Genomic DNA, 13,477 nt, shown 5'->3' with positions numbered 1-13,477 from the left:
TTTGTAGAATGGAAGCTTGTGGAAGAGGTTGATAGGCACATGAATAAGAGGACCACGGCATGCGCGTTGGAGGGTCATTCATAATACACCTGCGTCAACCACTTGCAAATGACCCCATGCTGCTATCTGATGATGCTCACATTCGGCTCTTAGGCCCTTTGATAATGAAATGTGATGAAAGCTCGTGGTCTGCTTGTACTCTTGGAATCTGGCTTGCGAGCACAATATAAGGTAGACACCAGCAATCCACCACCTTGAAAAGAGCCAAGGACCCATGCACATGACCAGGTCATTCATCGTACACTGACAGGACTCATTCACCAGACCGTTGAACTGGGGTGGTACAGCCCATCAGACGCGGACCGGTGAGGGGCGGTGGTGCCTGCCATTCCGACAACCTACAGCAGGACTGTCTCTCATCTAGAGTCAATTCACCCCTTCCAGACGACTACAACCATCTATTGTCATTTTCTGTCAATATCGTATTTTTCACCAGCATATCTATTGTTATCCAACCCCTCCCCCCGTTCCCCCGCCCTCACGTCCACATATCCTTATCAAATCCTCCTATAAAACGCCTAGGTCCACCATCTGATGTGCACAATCTTCATCTAGAACATGGATCTAGTTCATCTTAGTTCTTCCACACCAAAGAACGTCCGCGATGAGCAATCGGAAGTTCCACGTCATAATCGTGGGCGCATCGATCGCGGGCCTGACCCTCGCTCACTGCCTCTCCAGCGCCAATGTCGACTTCACAATCCTGGAGGCTAGGGCTAGTCAGATCACTCAAGGTACTGGGCTCGTTCTGCAGCCAAATGGAGCCCGGATTCTGGACCAACTGGGATTATATGATAAGGTACTGCGCCAGGCAGCGCGCATCGTGTCGTACACAACATATTTCGACAGTGGGCGCCTCCTTCTGGACATTGACACTCGGCATTTGACTTCTCGGCGGTAAGATCTGATTGACGTGCTTCTTGTTGACTGGGGCTGATCTGGAGGTAGGACGGGCTATCCGCTCTCCATCATCTCACGGCAAGCGTTGTTGAGTATCCTCTTCGACTATCTACCTCGCCAAGACCGTATTCGTTTCAACAAGAAGGTTATTCAAGTGACTCCATCCGCCCGGGAAGTCACTGTTCACACCGCCGATGGTTCACAAGTCTCCGGGGATATAGTGGTTGGGGCAGATGGTGTACACTCCATTGTACGCTCGCAAATGTGGCAATATATCCAATCTAACAGACACGCTGCTCGGTTTTTTCTGGCGAGGGAGATCCCTCAGAAAACATCGTTTGCTGGAGTCTTTGGCACTGCCGACCCTGTTCCAGGACTCAAAGCGGGCGTAGTCTACCGTACATTTGGAGTTGGATGGGTCATGCTCATCATGGTTGGCAAAGATGCGCAAGTTTTCTGGTTCATATCTATAGCATGGCCGCATACGAGTCGGCAGGCTTGGAGACGTCAGCAAGGGAAGACGAGCGTCGCACCCCTCATGGCACCGTTCCTCGACAAACACGTCTCCGGCGAGGTCACTTTCATGGAGATATACGACCGCACAAGTTCGTTCACGTTCGTTCCGCTCGAGGAGTCTTTCCAGAACCAATGGTCAGCAGGCCGTTTTGCATGTATAGGAGACGCTGTGAACAAGGTAGGCAACCGTACTCAGCCGTACCAAAAGCACTCAAGGGAACTGACATGTTTGTAGACGACTCCCAACATAGGCCAAGGAGCAAACTGTGCCATAGAGACGGCTGCTTCCGTGGGAAATTGCATCGTGCTAGCCAGCAAAACCGATGCGCCCTGGACGGAAGCCTACCTGGAGTCACGATTGCAGACTTGGGAGAACAAGTACAGAGGCAGAATGAGGCTGTTTTCGTGGGTATCGCACTCAGTCGCACGCGTAGAGGCAGGTGGTAATTGGTGGCTGAGACTCCTTCGATCTTACTTCTGTTACTACCATTCCGCAATGGGGATTGCGCTTCTCGGTGATCTAACACCACAGACTGCACAAGTACAGCATCTCTCTTTACCTTCGCGTCGACCAGCTGTTCCAAAGAGTCGGAGTGACCCGCAGGAGAGAAATTGGAGTGTGCGGTTTTCAGGAGTGCCTGTTGTGTCAACCATGATCGTGGCATTGCTGTTCATTGTCCAGTCGCTCACCAGACCGAAGGACGGTGGGGTAAATTAGCTGGCTTGGCCAGAGCCACATGGCTCTAATAAAACAGGAGCTGAACTTGCATCAGGGAAATTTTTTTTTGCGCGATATGATTTCCGATGGGGGCGATATAACAGCTGAACGAAGGCAGCCGTATTGTTTTGAGGCGGCATGAAGCGAAAAGAGATTTGGGTCGCTTCCCGCTCCGCCAGTTGAGCCCACTTGCGGGATTTACCAAAGCCACTGATCTCAGTCTCGATCCAGCATCAGGTCCAAGCTGCTTTGGTGACTGGTTCGGATTAACCCCTCAACCTCTCACTCCGCATGTGGTATCGATGGCAATCTACTGAGCCCTGCAAAAAATCTCGCATGGCAGCTGCATAGCAGCGAGAGCATGGTTGACACATGACAGAATGTGACCCCAAGTATAAAGAGCAAGCAAAGCACAACACGCTTTTGACCGTGCTACTCTCCTTCAGCCTTCTCTCTTTCATCTACATATTTGGTGCCTGCTTTCCTCAGAGGCTCTCTATCCTCTAGTCCAATATGGCGCAACAACGACCCAGCTCGCCAAAAGCAGAGGCAACCCGCCTGCGCTGGCAGGAGGTAGACGAAGAGACTGGTCTCCAGCCCAAGAAACCGCTTCCAGAGCTCTCGAGAACCATGTCAACCGTGTCAAATAACTCTCAGATGTCTGTGCGAAGTCGTAACCGGAGGGCAACCGTTGACCCTTCACTCTCATTGCCAATTCATTACCGCACTGTGTGAGTGCTTTCTCTTGATGAATCCTGCAAGCATGATTCCAGCAGAGAAACTAACAATCGCCCTTGCAGCTCCTTTGACATCGATGAAGCAAGAGAAAAAGAACTTGCTGAGACCGCCAGAACGAAGAATAATGTTGTGACAGGTAGACATCTTCAACTTTGAACTTGTTGTCCCGCGGGTTGTCGCTGACTTGCAATCCTTTTCTAGACCTTTCAAACCTCGACTGGCATCAAATTTCAACCGAAGAGCTACAGAAACGATGGAAAGTCGATATATCGCAGGGACTCTCGCGCGAACAAGTTCATCAACGCCTGCAGGAATATGGGAAGAATGCTCTGTCGCCGCTGCCACACCAGTGGTTCTGGCAGATATTCGGTTACTTCTTTAAAGGCTTCGGGGCCATCCTCCTTATAGGAAGTGTTCTGGTGTTTGTCTCATGGAAGCCTCTCGGCCAACCTCCAGCTATAGCAAATCTTGCGTTAGCTATCGTTCTACTTGCTGTGTTTTTCATCCAAGCTGGGTTTAATGCGTGGCAAGATTGGTCATCGTCACGAGTCATGGCTTCAATCACTGCCATGTTACCGGAAAGTTGTCTTGTCCTCCGCGACAGCTCACTCACTGTGGTCTCTGGACCAGAAATTGTTCCTGGTGACGTGGTGCATCTCACGGCTGGAACCAAGCTGCCTGCTGATCTGCGCTTGGTCGAAGTCTCGACTGACGCAAGCTTTGATCGTTCGATTCTGACTGGTATGCTCCCCCGCAACATATTGCAGGCAGCTTGTGCTAAAAGGCTTCTGAAGGTGAATCCGCCCCGATTAATGGAACGGTCAGTTCCACGGATGACAATTACCTCGAGACACACTGCATTGGTCTGCAGGGAACACACTGCGTGGCTGGCAGTGCCGTAGGCGTCGTCGTCTCCACTGGTGACTCGACTGTTTTTGGTCGTATCGCCAAGCTGACGAGTGAGCCCAAGAAAGGCTTGACCACCTTGGAAAAAGAGATCCTGCGCTTCGTGTCGTTCATTGTCGCGATCATGCTAGCTATGATCATTCTTGTTGTTGGGGTCTGGTATGTTTTGCCTCAAGCGCAGCATGTTGCTCGATACTCATAATCCATAGGGCTGGATGGCTTCGAAAAGAACATCCTGACTGGATCAACGTCCCTACTCTGATCGTCGACTGCGTGAGCGTTGCTATCGCATTCATTCCTGAAGGCCTTCCAATCGCCCTTACTGCGAACTTGACAATCACCGCCAATCTCATGAGCAAGAACAAGATTCTGTGCAAATCGCTGAAGACTGTGGAGACTCTGGGTGCTGTCTCTGTAATCTGCTCAGACAAGACTGGAACGTTGACAAGGGTTTGTCTCACGCAATTGCCAAAACGTCACTATTCACTAACCTTGCGCCCTACTAGAACAAAATGTTTGTTACAGAGTGTGCCATCTCGACAACCTGCTTTAGCCCTGATTCGGCAAGGGATGAGATGAACAGGAAGGGCAAGAAGAGCGGAGTCCACCAGCTTCGCGCCATGGCCGGTCTCTGCAATGCAGCTGAATTCGATGCCGCATCAATGCAGCTCCCGCTCCACGAGAGAGAGATCCATGGGAATGCGACCGATCAAGCTGTCCTGAGGTTATCCGAATGTTTTGGATCGGTAGCTAAACTGCGCCAAACTTGGAAAAGGACTTATGAGCTGGCTTTCAATAGCAAAAATAAATTTATGGTACGGACATTCACACTCGCTGAACCAGAAGGACTGGGACTCGCGATGTCTGCTGCAGAGTCTGCTCAGTTCAAGCGCAGCGATATGTAAGTTGGCAACGCGCACTCCTTTGGGCAACATACTTACAGTCTCTGGGTAGTCTCTTCACGATTAAAGGTGCACCAGACATTCTCATCGACCGATGCTCGCGATTCATTGATCTGGATGGCAGCGTGCAGCCACTGGAAGCACGGATGCTGGCTCGGATGAGAGAAGTCAAGGACCAGTGGTCTGCAGAAGGAAAGCGCGTAATTCTCCTCGCGCGAAAAGTTCTCTCTTCCGCTGAGATCATGTTTCAGCCATCCTCACACGAGTATGAGACTGAAATGCTGAACCAAGCGAAGGCCGGGCTAGTTCTAGTCGGCATGGTCGGTATCGTCGATCCTCCGAGGGAAGAGATTCCAGAAGTCATCAGTACCCTGCGACGTGCAGGGATTCGGATCTTCATGGTGCGTATTCCGCGCAGAGATTGAGATCTGGGCTGGATTGTGCTGACTGCGTCTTTACCAGGTGACCGGTGACTTTGGCCTCACAGCGCTGGCTATCGCGCGGCAATGTGGAATTGTCAGCACAAACGGTCTCGTTGATGATGCGACTGCTCTTAAACGATCAACGGACTCCGAGAAGGCCTCCAGTGCTCCTACTGCCTCCGCGATCACTATCAGTGGGGCTGACCTTATGAGCCTCAATGATCACCAATGGGAACAACTCTGTCAGTACCAGGAAATCGTCTTTTGGCGAACCACTCCCGAGCAAAAGCTTCGTATTGTTCGCGAGTTCCGCGCCAGAGACGAGATTGTCGGCATGACTGGCGACGGTGTTAACGATGCGCCGTCTCTGAAGGCAGCTGACATCGGCATCGCATTGGGCAGCGGGTCCGACATTGCCATCGAGGCCTCTGATATGGTTCTTCTGGAGTCTTTCTCTGCCATTGTCGAAGCGGTGCAGTACGGACGGGTTGTATTTGACAATTTGAAGAAGACAATTGTCTATCTTCTCCCTGCGGGCTCGTTCTCCGAGTTCTGGCCTGTCTTTTGCAATGTCGTTTTTGGGCTTCCCCAGGTCCTCTCATCCTTTCTGATGATCATCATCTGGTAAGCTCCTCGTCCTCTTACCATCAGTCGCATTAGCTAACAAGCTCAATCCGATCAGCTGTTTCACAGACTGCGCGGCTGCGACAGTGCTCGCCTACGAGAAACCCGAAGCCGACGTCCTCCTCCGGCCGCCACGCAAGCCCAAGCAGAACCGCCTTGTGAACTGGAAACTCATCTTCCACGCATACGGCGTTCTTGGCATTATCGAAACCGTCTGCTCATTCGCCATGGCCTTCTGGTACCTTGAGCGAAACGGTGTCCCTTTCTCCGTCTTCTGGTTCAAGTTTGGCAATTACCCCTCCGACATTGACCAAGACTGGCTCACAGCCCGCCTCAACGAAGCCAGCTCTGTCTATTTTGTCAACCTCGTCGTGATGTAAGTTGCCTCCTGCTCCGGCTCCATCACTTCTCGCCTCTTTACTCTTCTCGTTCCGACAACTAACAGCGATGTCAAAACCAGGCAATGGTTCAACCTCATGGCCGTCCGCACCCGCCGCCTCTCCATCTTCTCGCACCCACCGGCCTTCAACAAGAAAACCCAGAATTTGCTCCTCTTTCCCGCCATCTTGTTTGCCCTTGTCATGGCCATTTTCTGGCTGTATATCCCCCCGCTCCAGCGCACGTTGAACACGACTAGCGTCCCCGCGATCCACTACTTCCTGCCTGCGGCATTCGGGGTGGGGATCGTGGTGCTCGATGAGCTGCGGAAGGCCGGAGTGAGGCGGTGGCCGAGCGGGCTTCTGGCTCGATTCGCGTGGTGAGACTGTGTTGCTTTTTCGCTTTGCTTTGCTTTTCCGGAGGTGGTTTGGGGGAGTATTGGTTAGAGGCTAGACTACCTACATGTTCATGCTTGGTTGGTTGGCCTACCGGCGGGTTACACCCGGTGGTGCATGTTGCTTCCGATTTAGACCGGGATCTCTGCTTTTCCCGAATGTGGTAGACTAGCTGCAGTGGTCAGGTGGGTAGAGACTCTGTCATACCGGGTTACTTACTAATTATGGGCTATGGCTGGGCCGGGAGGGAGGGGTTGTGATTTATCTTGTCTTTCGTTTCTTGATGTACATAAATACATACTTACATATGATATACGATAATCGCATAGTCGACATCTCTGTCGTTGTATACCAGAGTAGACTCTAGTAGAGATAAGAGTCTCTGTCTCTCGATCATAATGAGTCGAGCATACTGGGCTATTTGCCTGTTTGTCTGTATCCAAACAGACCCTGCGCGTAACACTCGCAAATAGTAAGAATCAACGGAGTGATCTGATCTGCTGTCGGCATATTTAGAGACCAGGTGTACCATGTGCGCTTCGCAGGATTGACAAGCAAGCACCCTGAATAAGACACGGCCATCAGATTGCCATAGCCCGGTCCCAGTGCTTTATCGCATATCCATCCTACCACAATCTCCCGACTTACCCCTGAACCCACACTCGAGAAAAAAAAAACCTCTAATTTCAGTTATCATGTATATTTGCTCATAGATGGGACTTTTAAGTAGATAAAAAAATGGAAACCAGATTTCCAAGACATATACAGCCAACACCACCGAAGCATAGATAGAGGACATTGCGTGAGATCGTCGCCAAATTCAAGGCCAGACAAGGGGCGAACGGCGGGGTGGGGAAGGAAAGATTACAAGGTAGATGATAGATGGGATAACGGAGGAAGGTGAAAGAAAGGGGGCGGGGTATTCTGTACAGACGCGGCGGGAGAGAGAGGTAGAGAGAGAGAGAGAGAGAGAGAGAGAGAGAGAGAGAGAGAGATGAAAGGGCAATCTATCACCAGAAGTAGGGGTTGCCATAGACGTCTTCGTAGCATTGATAGGAATCGGGGCAGCTGTTGCGCGCTTCGGTTAGCATCAGTTGCCTTTGAAGGCGCGCGGGCGGGGGGGGGGGAAAGAGGAAAATGGACGTACTAGACAGGTTCCTGCCCGAAGATAATATGCCAAGTGTACTCCATGACACCCGCGGCCAGTTTGTCCGACAGCGGAGTGGTCAGCACCCACTCGTAGAACCACATGTAGTCGCTCAGGGGCCGCTGGAGCACCTGGTCGCGCGAGACGGCAAACTGCGAGCAGCAGGCGACGGCGACGACCTCGGGGACATCGGTGTTGTTGAAGAGCTGCTCCCAGGCGTCCGCGTAGACCCGTTCGGTGGTCTGGCCCGACTGGGGCGGGTTGCGGAAGGGGCGGATCTCGTCCGGGCAGCCGGGGGTCAGCTGGCAGCGGAGGTTGGCGTAGCCGTTGCGCTGGACGAAGTCGGTCTGCAGCGCGCGAATCGAGTCGACGTTGCTGTATTCCATGGTGTCGGTGTGCCAGGCGCCCGGGTAGCCGTCGCGGTGGCTGTGAATGAAGACGATCGTCGACGGGAGGTCGTCGTAGTGTTCGATGATGTATTGGAGGTAGGCGAGACTCTCGCGGCCCTTGTTCTGGGGGGTGTGTTTGGCGGCATTGACGTCGTCGACGGTGTAGATGTAATTGCGCCAGCTGCGACAGAATTCTCAGTTAGCGAGATAATTCTGCTTCAATTGAAGAAGCGCGCAGCTGAGTTCCGGCGCAGCCATGTATAGAGAGGAGGGAAAAGAAAAGATAACGTTTAGATTGAGGGGAGACATACTCCGCCAAGTCGTTGCTAACCCAAGCTGTATCCTCCGCGGCCAATTTGGCCATGACAATCACCCGATCATTGGGGACGATAATCGGGGTAGTTTCGTAGACTGGCCGTGACCCGAGCGCGATCCCATCGTCGTCGTCCGCGGAGGCGGCGGCTGATTGATCCTTCTTCCCACCTCCTACCACCGGGAGTTCCTCCTTCGAGGCCGGGGCATTGGCATCTTTGCTCTTGTCGTTGGCCGCGGGTTCCGACGAGCCCGAACCGCCGCTTACGCCGTTGAAGCTCCAGCCGGACTGGACGCGCGATTCATCCTGGACGAGATCGAGGTGGCGCTTGATCAGGAAGATGGCGACGATCAGGAGGGCGGCCGTACCGATACGGTAGGATAGTCTCATTTCATAACATTTGCTTGCTGTCTCACGGCCGAGGGGGCTTTGGAATGGGGCGTGTGGGTGGCTGAATTCTGGATAGAAAGAGATTCCAATGAGCGATCGGGTTTAAGGCAAGGAGAAAGAGAAGGGGTGGAAGGGAGGAGGGAGGTCGTTAATAAGAAGCGGAGAAATAAGGAGAGACACCACGGGCAGCGGACACGGCAGAGCAAGACAGCAAATTAAACATGAGGGCAATTTCAGGAGGACTTACTCTATGACGCGCAGGATTGTCTATGAGATGAATGGCGGTTCAAGGAAAGAGATGAGGAGGAAGGGAGCGAGTAAAGAAGAAGCAGAAGAAGAAGAGGAAGCAACAGCAGAGCAGCAAAAGCAGCAATGAAGAAGCACCGCAACAGACGCAAAGGAGCGGAAAGGAAAGAAGCAAGAGCCGACGCCGTCGACGGGGGCCTGAGGCTTATCACCACTCGGTCTGTACGCGGATTGGTGGATTGCCTGGTGCAGAGTGGAAGGGTTGTATAGCTTCAAGGTGTATCGTACTGTCAGCGGTAATTTTACCCGGGCTCAGGAAATACCAGCCGATAAGTGGTTGTCTGTAGACATTGTGAAGCATTTCAATGGACGATGAATAGGCTATTTTTACCAGATTCTCGACAAAGGTCTCACTTGTTCCATAGAATCAACCTTTACATTGACATTGAATGTGAGGCAATATGGTCAAGCAGCAATTGTTGTGTGGGTAGTAGCATAGTACTATATTCTAGGATGTCGCCATCCCCCCTTGTAGTTGCGTTGCACATTACGGGCTTCAAGTTCTTCCTCGTCTTCATCTTCTTTACCCCCTCACGTTAAACATGACGGGACGATCATTGCAGTCCTTCAGCCAAGTTCCCAGTAAAACTCCATCTCCGGTGGGACAAATAAGGTCAGTACTCTCGGGGGGAAATGAACAGATTGTGGTGTGCCTGATCTGGGCGGGCGACTTTGCAAAAAGATCCACCGGCGAGGTCGAGTCTATCTCAAACGTCCCACCGCAACCGCGGGTGTGAGTGGCCATTGATAACCCGGCCATTCCACTTTGAACCCTTTTTTATTTTTCTTTTTCTCTCTCTCTGAGTCTGCAGTTCTGGTTCTGGCCCAGTTCCCACGATTTAATCCCAGCTGCACTGACAGTCAGCTTGATCATTCACACACATGCATACACACACACAAGCCTTGTTAGACGGTTTCGCATTCCAACTAAGAAAAGGCGACGGACGCCCTGCTGTACGGTACTCGCCTCGTGTGTGGAACAGACATCCGAAAGTCTTAGTTGTATGTAGTACAACAGCAGCAGCAACAGCAGCAGCAGCAGCAGCAGCAGAGAAAAACAATGCCCTTGTTGATTGATGACCCCTCCCCCCTTCCCCCTCTCCCCTCTTCTTCAATCACAACCTCGGCAATTACAAGACCAGAACAATCGAATCCATCAATAGGAACAATCCCCAATCCCACCTGATGCTTGCCGATCAATTCATTCGTCCCTTGGAGAGAAATGAAAATCCTGGATGATATCGAGCAAGACAGACGGCAGTCATGGTCACAGTCTGAAACACGTCTTTTGTTGTTTTGACGACTGTCAGCCCGCCGGCGGGTGTGGGGCTCGTATCGGGCGCGGACCTGGAAGGAATCTGGCCCGTTGCAAATCTGGCAAGTCTTGATACGGGTTTGCCTGCCTGGTGAAGGGCCACTAATCTCGAGATTCGAGGCCTACAGATTTACACAATTGTAACCTGTGCACAGTTTGCAAACTACTGTATGTACTAGCAGGCCGTAGACCATGAATACCTAACAATACTTTGTACACACAGAACAAGTTCAACGTTCGTATGACAGTTGTTTTCTAGGCAGGCTTGTCCCACATCCGGACCCTCGCCTCGAATACCTTAGAACAGTCAACAATACGACGATCTCTAAATCAGCACAACTCCCCCTTTTTTTTTTTTCTCCCTTCTCTGTTGAAATAGCACCCAGAATTCACAGTTGGTCCACAGTTGGATCAAGACACAAATTCTCAACAAAAAACCAGAAGAAAGTAGCAAAGACAGTGTCGACAATTATACGGATACCAGAGATCATGAAAATAAAGTCGGTACCCCTTCTAAAGTTCTTTTTTTTTAAAAAAGGTAAAAATGATGATAGGTAACTATATCACATCTAGATGGCTAGGACAGAGACCTAATTCACAGACGACAGAGATGTTCAGAACACCCGCCGGTGAGTAGGGGAGTAGCAAGTACATACTATCCAAGCGCATCTGTCATCCGCAGAAATGGGCATAATCGATACAACTTGGGCTGTCAGGAACAGAAGCCGTCGTGACAGCATGACGAGACTAGCCTCTGAGTGAGTAGCTCAGAGGCAAGACGATGTTACTTCCAATGGGGCATTTGAGAGACAAGACAAAAGCTGGCTTACGCATCAGCTCTCACGGAAGCGACACCATGTCTAGCTAGGCAGGGAGACAGATGTAGGTCGTTCTTCGCTACGCCTGCAAGTAACAGCAAGAGAATGGGCGAATGCGTGTCATAAGTGTCGAACGAGCTTGGCATATCGCCAGGTTGTCTGAGTATTCAGTAACCCCGACGGCGAATGTGGATTGTCAAGACAGCAAATCTGGGAATCATGCAAGCAGATATGTCAAGACCACGGTGGTATAATCAGTCATAACAATGCATGTAAACTCCACTGACCAGGATACTTGAAGACAGTTCATATCATGTCCATTAGATCCTCCCCGAAGCGCCCTAATAAGATCTATCTAACAACCAACCGATCCGATGCCATGCCAGCAGTCATAGTGTAGCAGTCCAAGCAAAACCACAAGATAAAGAAAAAGAAGAGGGAAAAATCCCTGATCGGGGGGGGGAAACGTACAAACACAGCATGAAGAACAGAAGCATCAAAAGTCGTATACATCGTCATCAAATCATGCAAGATGGAGGAGAGAAATGCCGAATGCAGAAGAAACGCCCACCAAAGTCCTCGCAACGCAAAGAACATACAGGGACCGAGCAGCGGATGCGATGGCGCCGAGCAGGAAGACATAATTTGTAAGGGTCCCATGCAGAGGGAGATGGTAGCCGGAAACGAAAGGCAATGAACGCGCTATCAGCAGCATCCCCCTTTCTTCCTGGCCACCTCCACCGGGACATCGACCTCATCTCCCTGGCTGCTGGGCGGGAATCCAAGCCAACTGCGTCGCTTATCGCCGTACCCCAGCCGAAAGCTACCGCTACCATCGATATTTGCCGGACTGGCCGGGGGCATGCCATCCAGCGAGGACGGCGACAGCAGCGACGGGCTCAGCCCGGCCTCGCGCTTGTTGCGCTGCTCGACCAGCTTCCTTGTGATCACCCGGAACACCTCCTCGATGCCCTCCCCATCCTTGGCGCTGATCTCGTGGCAGCAGTCCCACCCGATATCCTGGCCCCAGAAACCGCTGCTGCGCTTGCTGTCGATGCCCTGGGGCGTGCTGGACGAGGGGCCGTATCCCGCGGACGGCGGAGGGGTCGAGGCCTGGGTTGGGTAGAGCTGTTCGGCGACGTAGGCGATGGTGCGCTCGAAGGGGACCCGGCGGCGCGAGGGTTCCATGGTCACGATGTCGGATTTCGTTCCCACCACGTGGATCACGATGGGGTCGTCCTCGAAGACGTTCTTCTTGAGCTCGAGGAGCCACCCGGTCATTTCTTGGAAACTCTGTTCGTCGGTGATGTCGTAGCAGAGGAGGCAGGCGTTGGCGCCGCGGTAGTAGAGTCGCGAGATGCTCCGGAACCGTTCCTGGCCAGCAGTGTCCCAGATTTGGAGGCGAACAATGGTGTCGGAGGCGCTGTCGAGGACGCGTTTCGTGACGAAGGAGGCGCCGACGGTGGAGGCGGTGCCGGCGGGATCAAAGGCGTTCTTGACATAGCGTTGGACGAGGGAGGTTTTGCCCACGCCTGCGAGATGTTTGTGTGTGTTAGCTGCGATACAAGTCGTATTTGTGTCTGTCGTGTTGTTGTGGTGGAGAGACAACTGACCCTGGGCGCCGAGGACCACAATCTTGGCCTCAAGAGATGAGCTCATGGCGGGGTAGAGAAAGAGGCGGGGCCGAGGGAAAGCTGGATTTGCATGTTCCAGCAGGGAGAAGGGATAAATGAAAGAGCGCACACGCGCAAATGAGATAAGTTTGTACAAGAAGCCAAGGGAAAGAAAGAAAGAAAGGCAAAAGAGAGAATGAAAGAGAGTGTAAGAGGGAAACAAGCGAGAGGCGTGGAGTGTGAAAGGATCAGTCAGTCAGTCAGAGTCAAGCAAGCAGGCAGGCAAGCAAGCAAGCAAGCAGGATTCAAGGAAGATGAGCAGCAGCAAGCAGTCATTTCCAAGAAAGCGGGAACGAGGCTCAAACAACCTGGTTAACCCACCAGCCATTCATTCGTTTCATTCACTTCTTCATTTCATTGATTCACTTCAGCCCCCCCCCTCCTTCTCCTTCCTCCACTCTTTGACCTCCCCTCCACCCAAGATCAAATCGGAGCCATCACGAACTAAAGCAGATCAGCCGATCACTGACGTCTGTCTGTCGTGCTCCCCGGTCCAGTCCAGTCTGGTCTTCCCTCCTCTTGTCGCAGTCAACTAACTGGACTGTGAACAAGAATCGGAACACGAAC

General features: G+C 52.1%; 4 protein-coding genes across 4 annotated transcripts; 2 read left to right on the top strand and 2 right to left on the bottom strand.

Moving 5' to 3' along the window:
* Positions 1-664: 664 nt before the first annotated feature.
* BO86DRAFT_400225 (FAD-dependent oxidoreductase) lies at positions 665-1,923 on the top strand (the record flags this gene model as incomplete). Its single annotated transcript, XM_025673695.1, has 4 exons — positions 665-957; positions 1,009-1,654; positions 1,712-1,854; positions 1,911-1,923. The coding sequence occupies 4 exons, from the start codon at positions 665-667 to the stop codon at positions 1,921-1,923; spliced, it is 1,095 nt and encodes a 364-aa protein (XP_025527158.1).
* A 479-nt stretch (positions 1,924-2,402) lies between these two features.
* Positions 2,403-6,672, top strand: BO86DRAFT_389728 (cation-translocating P-type ATPase). The gene is made up of 10 exons (XM_025672212.1): positions 2,403-2,925; positions 2,995-3,068; positions 3,134-3,673; positions 3,727-3,997; positions 4,048-4,288; positions 4,345-4,739; positions 4,793-5,141; positions 5,203-5,786; positions 5,845-6,162; positions 6,247-6,672. Exons 1-10 carry the CDS (start codon positions 2,708-2,710, stop codon positions 6,545-6,547), a joined length of 3,291 nt encoding a protein of 1,096 aa, XP_025527157.1. The 5' UTR covers positions 2,403-2,707; the 3' UTR covers positions 6,548-6,672.
* A 588-nt stretch (positions 6,673-7,260) lies between these two features.
* Positions 7,261-9,201, bottom strand: BO86DRAFT_363462 (DUF3431 domain-containing protein). Its single transcript, XM_025669973.1, has 4 exons — positions 9,046-9,201; positions 8,407-8,866; positions 7,707-8,276; positions 7,261-7,627 (listed from the first exon to the last, which is right to left on the bottom strand). Exons 2-4 carry the CDS (start codon positions 8,796-8,798, stop codon positions 7,570-7,572), a joined length of 1,020 nt encoding a protein of 339 aa, XP_025527156.1. The 5' UTR covers positions 8,799-8,866; positions 9,046-9,201; the 3' UTR covers positions 7,261-7,569.
* Positions 9,202-11,470: 2,269 nt separating this feature from the next.
* On the bottom strand, positions 11,471-13,286 carry BO86DRAFT_363459 (Rab family GTPase). The gene is made up of 2 exons (XM_025669972.1): positions 12,851-13,286; positions 11,471-12,769 (listed from the first exon to the last, which is right to left on the bottom strand). The coding sequence occupies exons 1-2, from the start codon at positions 12,894-12,896 to the stop codon at positions 11,943-11,945; spliced, it is 873 nt and encodes a 290-aa protein (XP_025527155.1). The 5' UTR covers positions 12,897-13,286; the 3' UTR covers positions 11,471-11,942.
* Positions 13,287-13,477: the final 191 nt, after the last annotated feature.

This window comes from Aspergillus japonicus (genome assembly GCF_003184785.1).
Source record: "Aspergillus japonicus CBS 114.51 unplaced genomic scaffold BO86scaffold_28, whole genome shotgun sequence".
NCBI lineage: Eukaryota > Fungi > Ascomycota > Eurotiomycetes > Eurotiales > Aspergillaceae > Aspergillus > Aspergillus japonicus.
Note: the sequence above shows the minus strand (reverse complement) of the source record. Positions and strands in the feature narration are given on the sequence as shown.

Excerpts from the sequence above, each read along its gene's own strand:
- BO86DRAFT_389728 (XM_025672212.1), top strand. The coding sequence starts at position 2,708 with ATGGCGCAACAACGACCCAGCTCGCCAAAAGCAGAGGCAACCCGCCTG. Across the intron at positions 2,926-2,994 it reads CCAATTCATTACCGCACTGT|CTCCTTTGACATCGATGAAG; the intron begins GTGAGTGCTTTC and ends TCGCCCTTGCAG. Across the intron at positions 5,787-5,844 it reads TTTCTGATGATCATCATCTG|CTGTTTCACAGACTGCGCGG; the intron begins GTAAGCTCCTCG and ends CAATCCGATCAG.
- BO86DRAFT_363462 (XM_025669973.1), bottom strand. The coding sequence starts at position 8,798 with ATGAGACTATCCTACCGTATCGGTACGGCCGCCCTCCTGATCGTCGCC. Across the intron at positions 8,277-8,406 it reads GTTAGCAACGACTTGGCGGA|CTGGCGCAATTACATCTACA; the intron begins GTATGTCTCCCC and ends ATTCTGTCGCAG. Across the intron at positions 7,628-7,706 it reads TTCGGGCAGGAACCTGTCTA|CTGCCCCGATTCCTATCAAT; the intron begins GTACGTCCATTT and ends AGCGCGCAACAG.
- BO86DRAFT_363459 (XM_025669972.1), bottom strand. The coding sequence starts at position 12,896 with ATGAGCTCATCTCTTGAGGCCAAGATTGTGGTCCTCGGCGCCCAGG. Across the intron at positions 12,770-12,850 it reads TGTGGTCCTCGGCGCCCAGG|GCGTGGGCAAAACCTCCCTC; the intron begins GTCAGTTGTCTC and ends AACATCTCGCAG.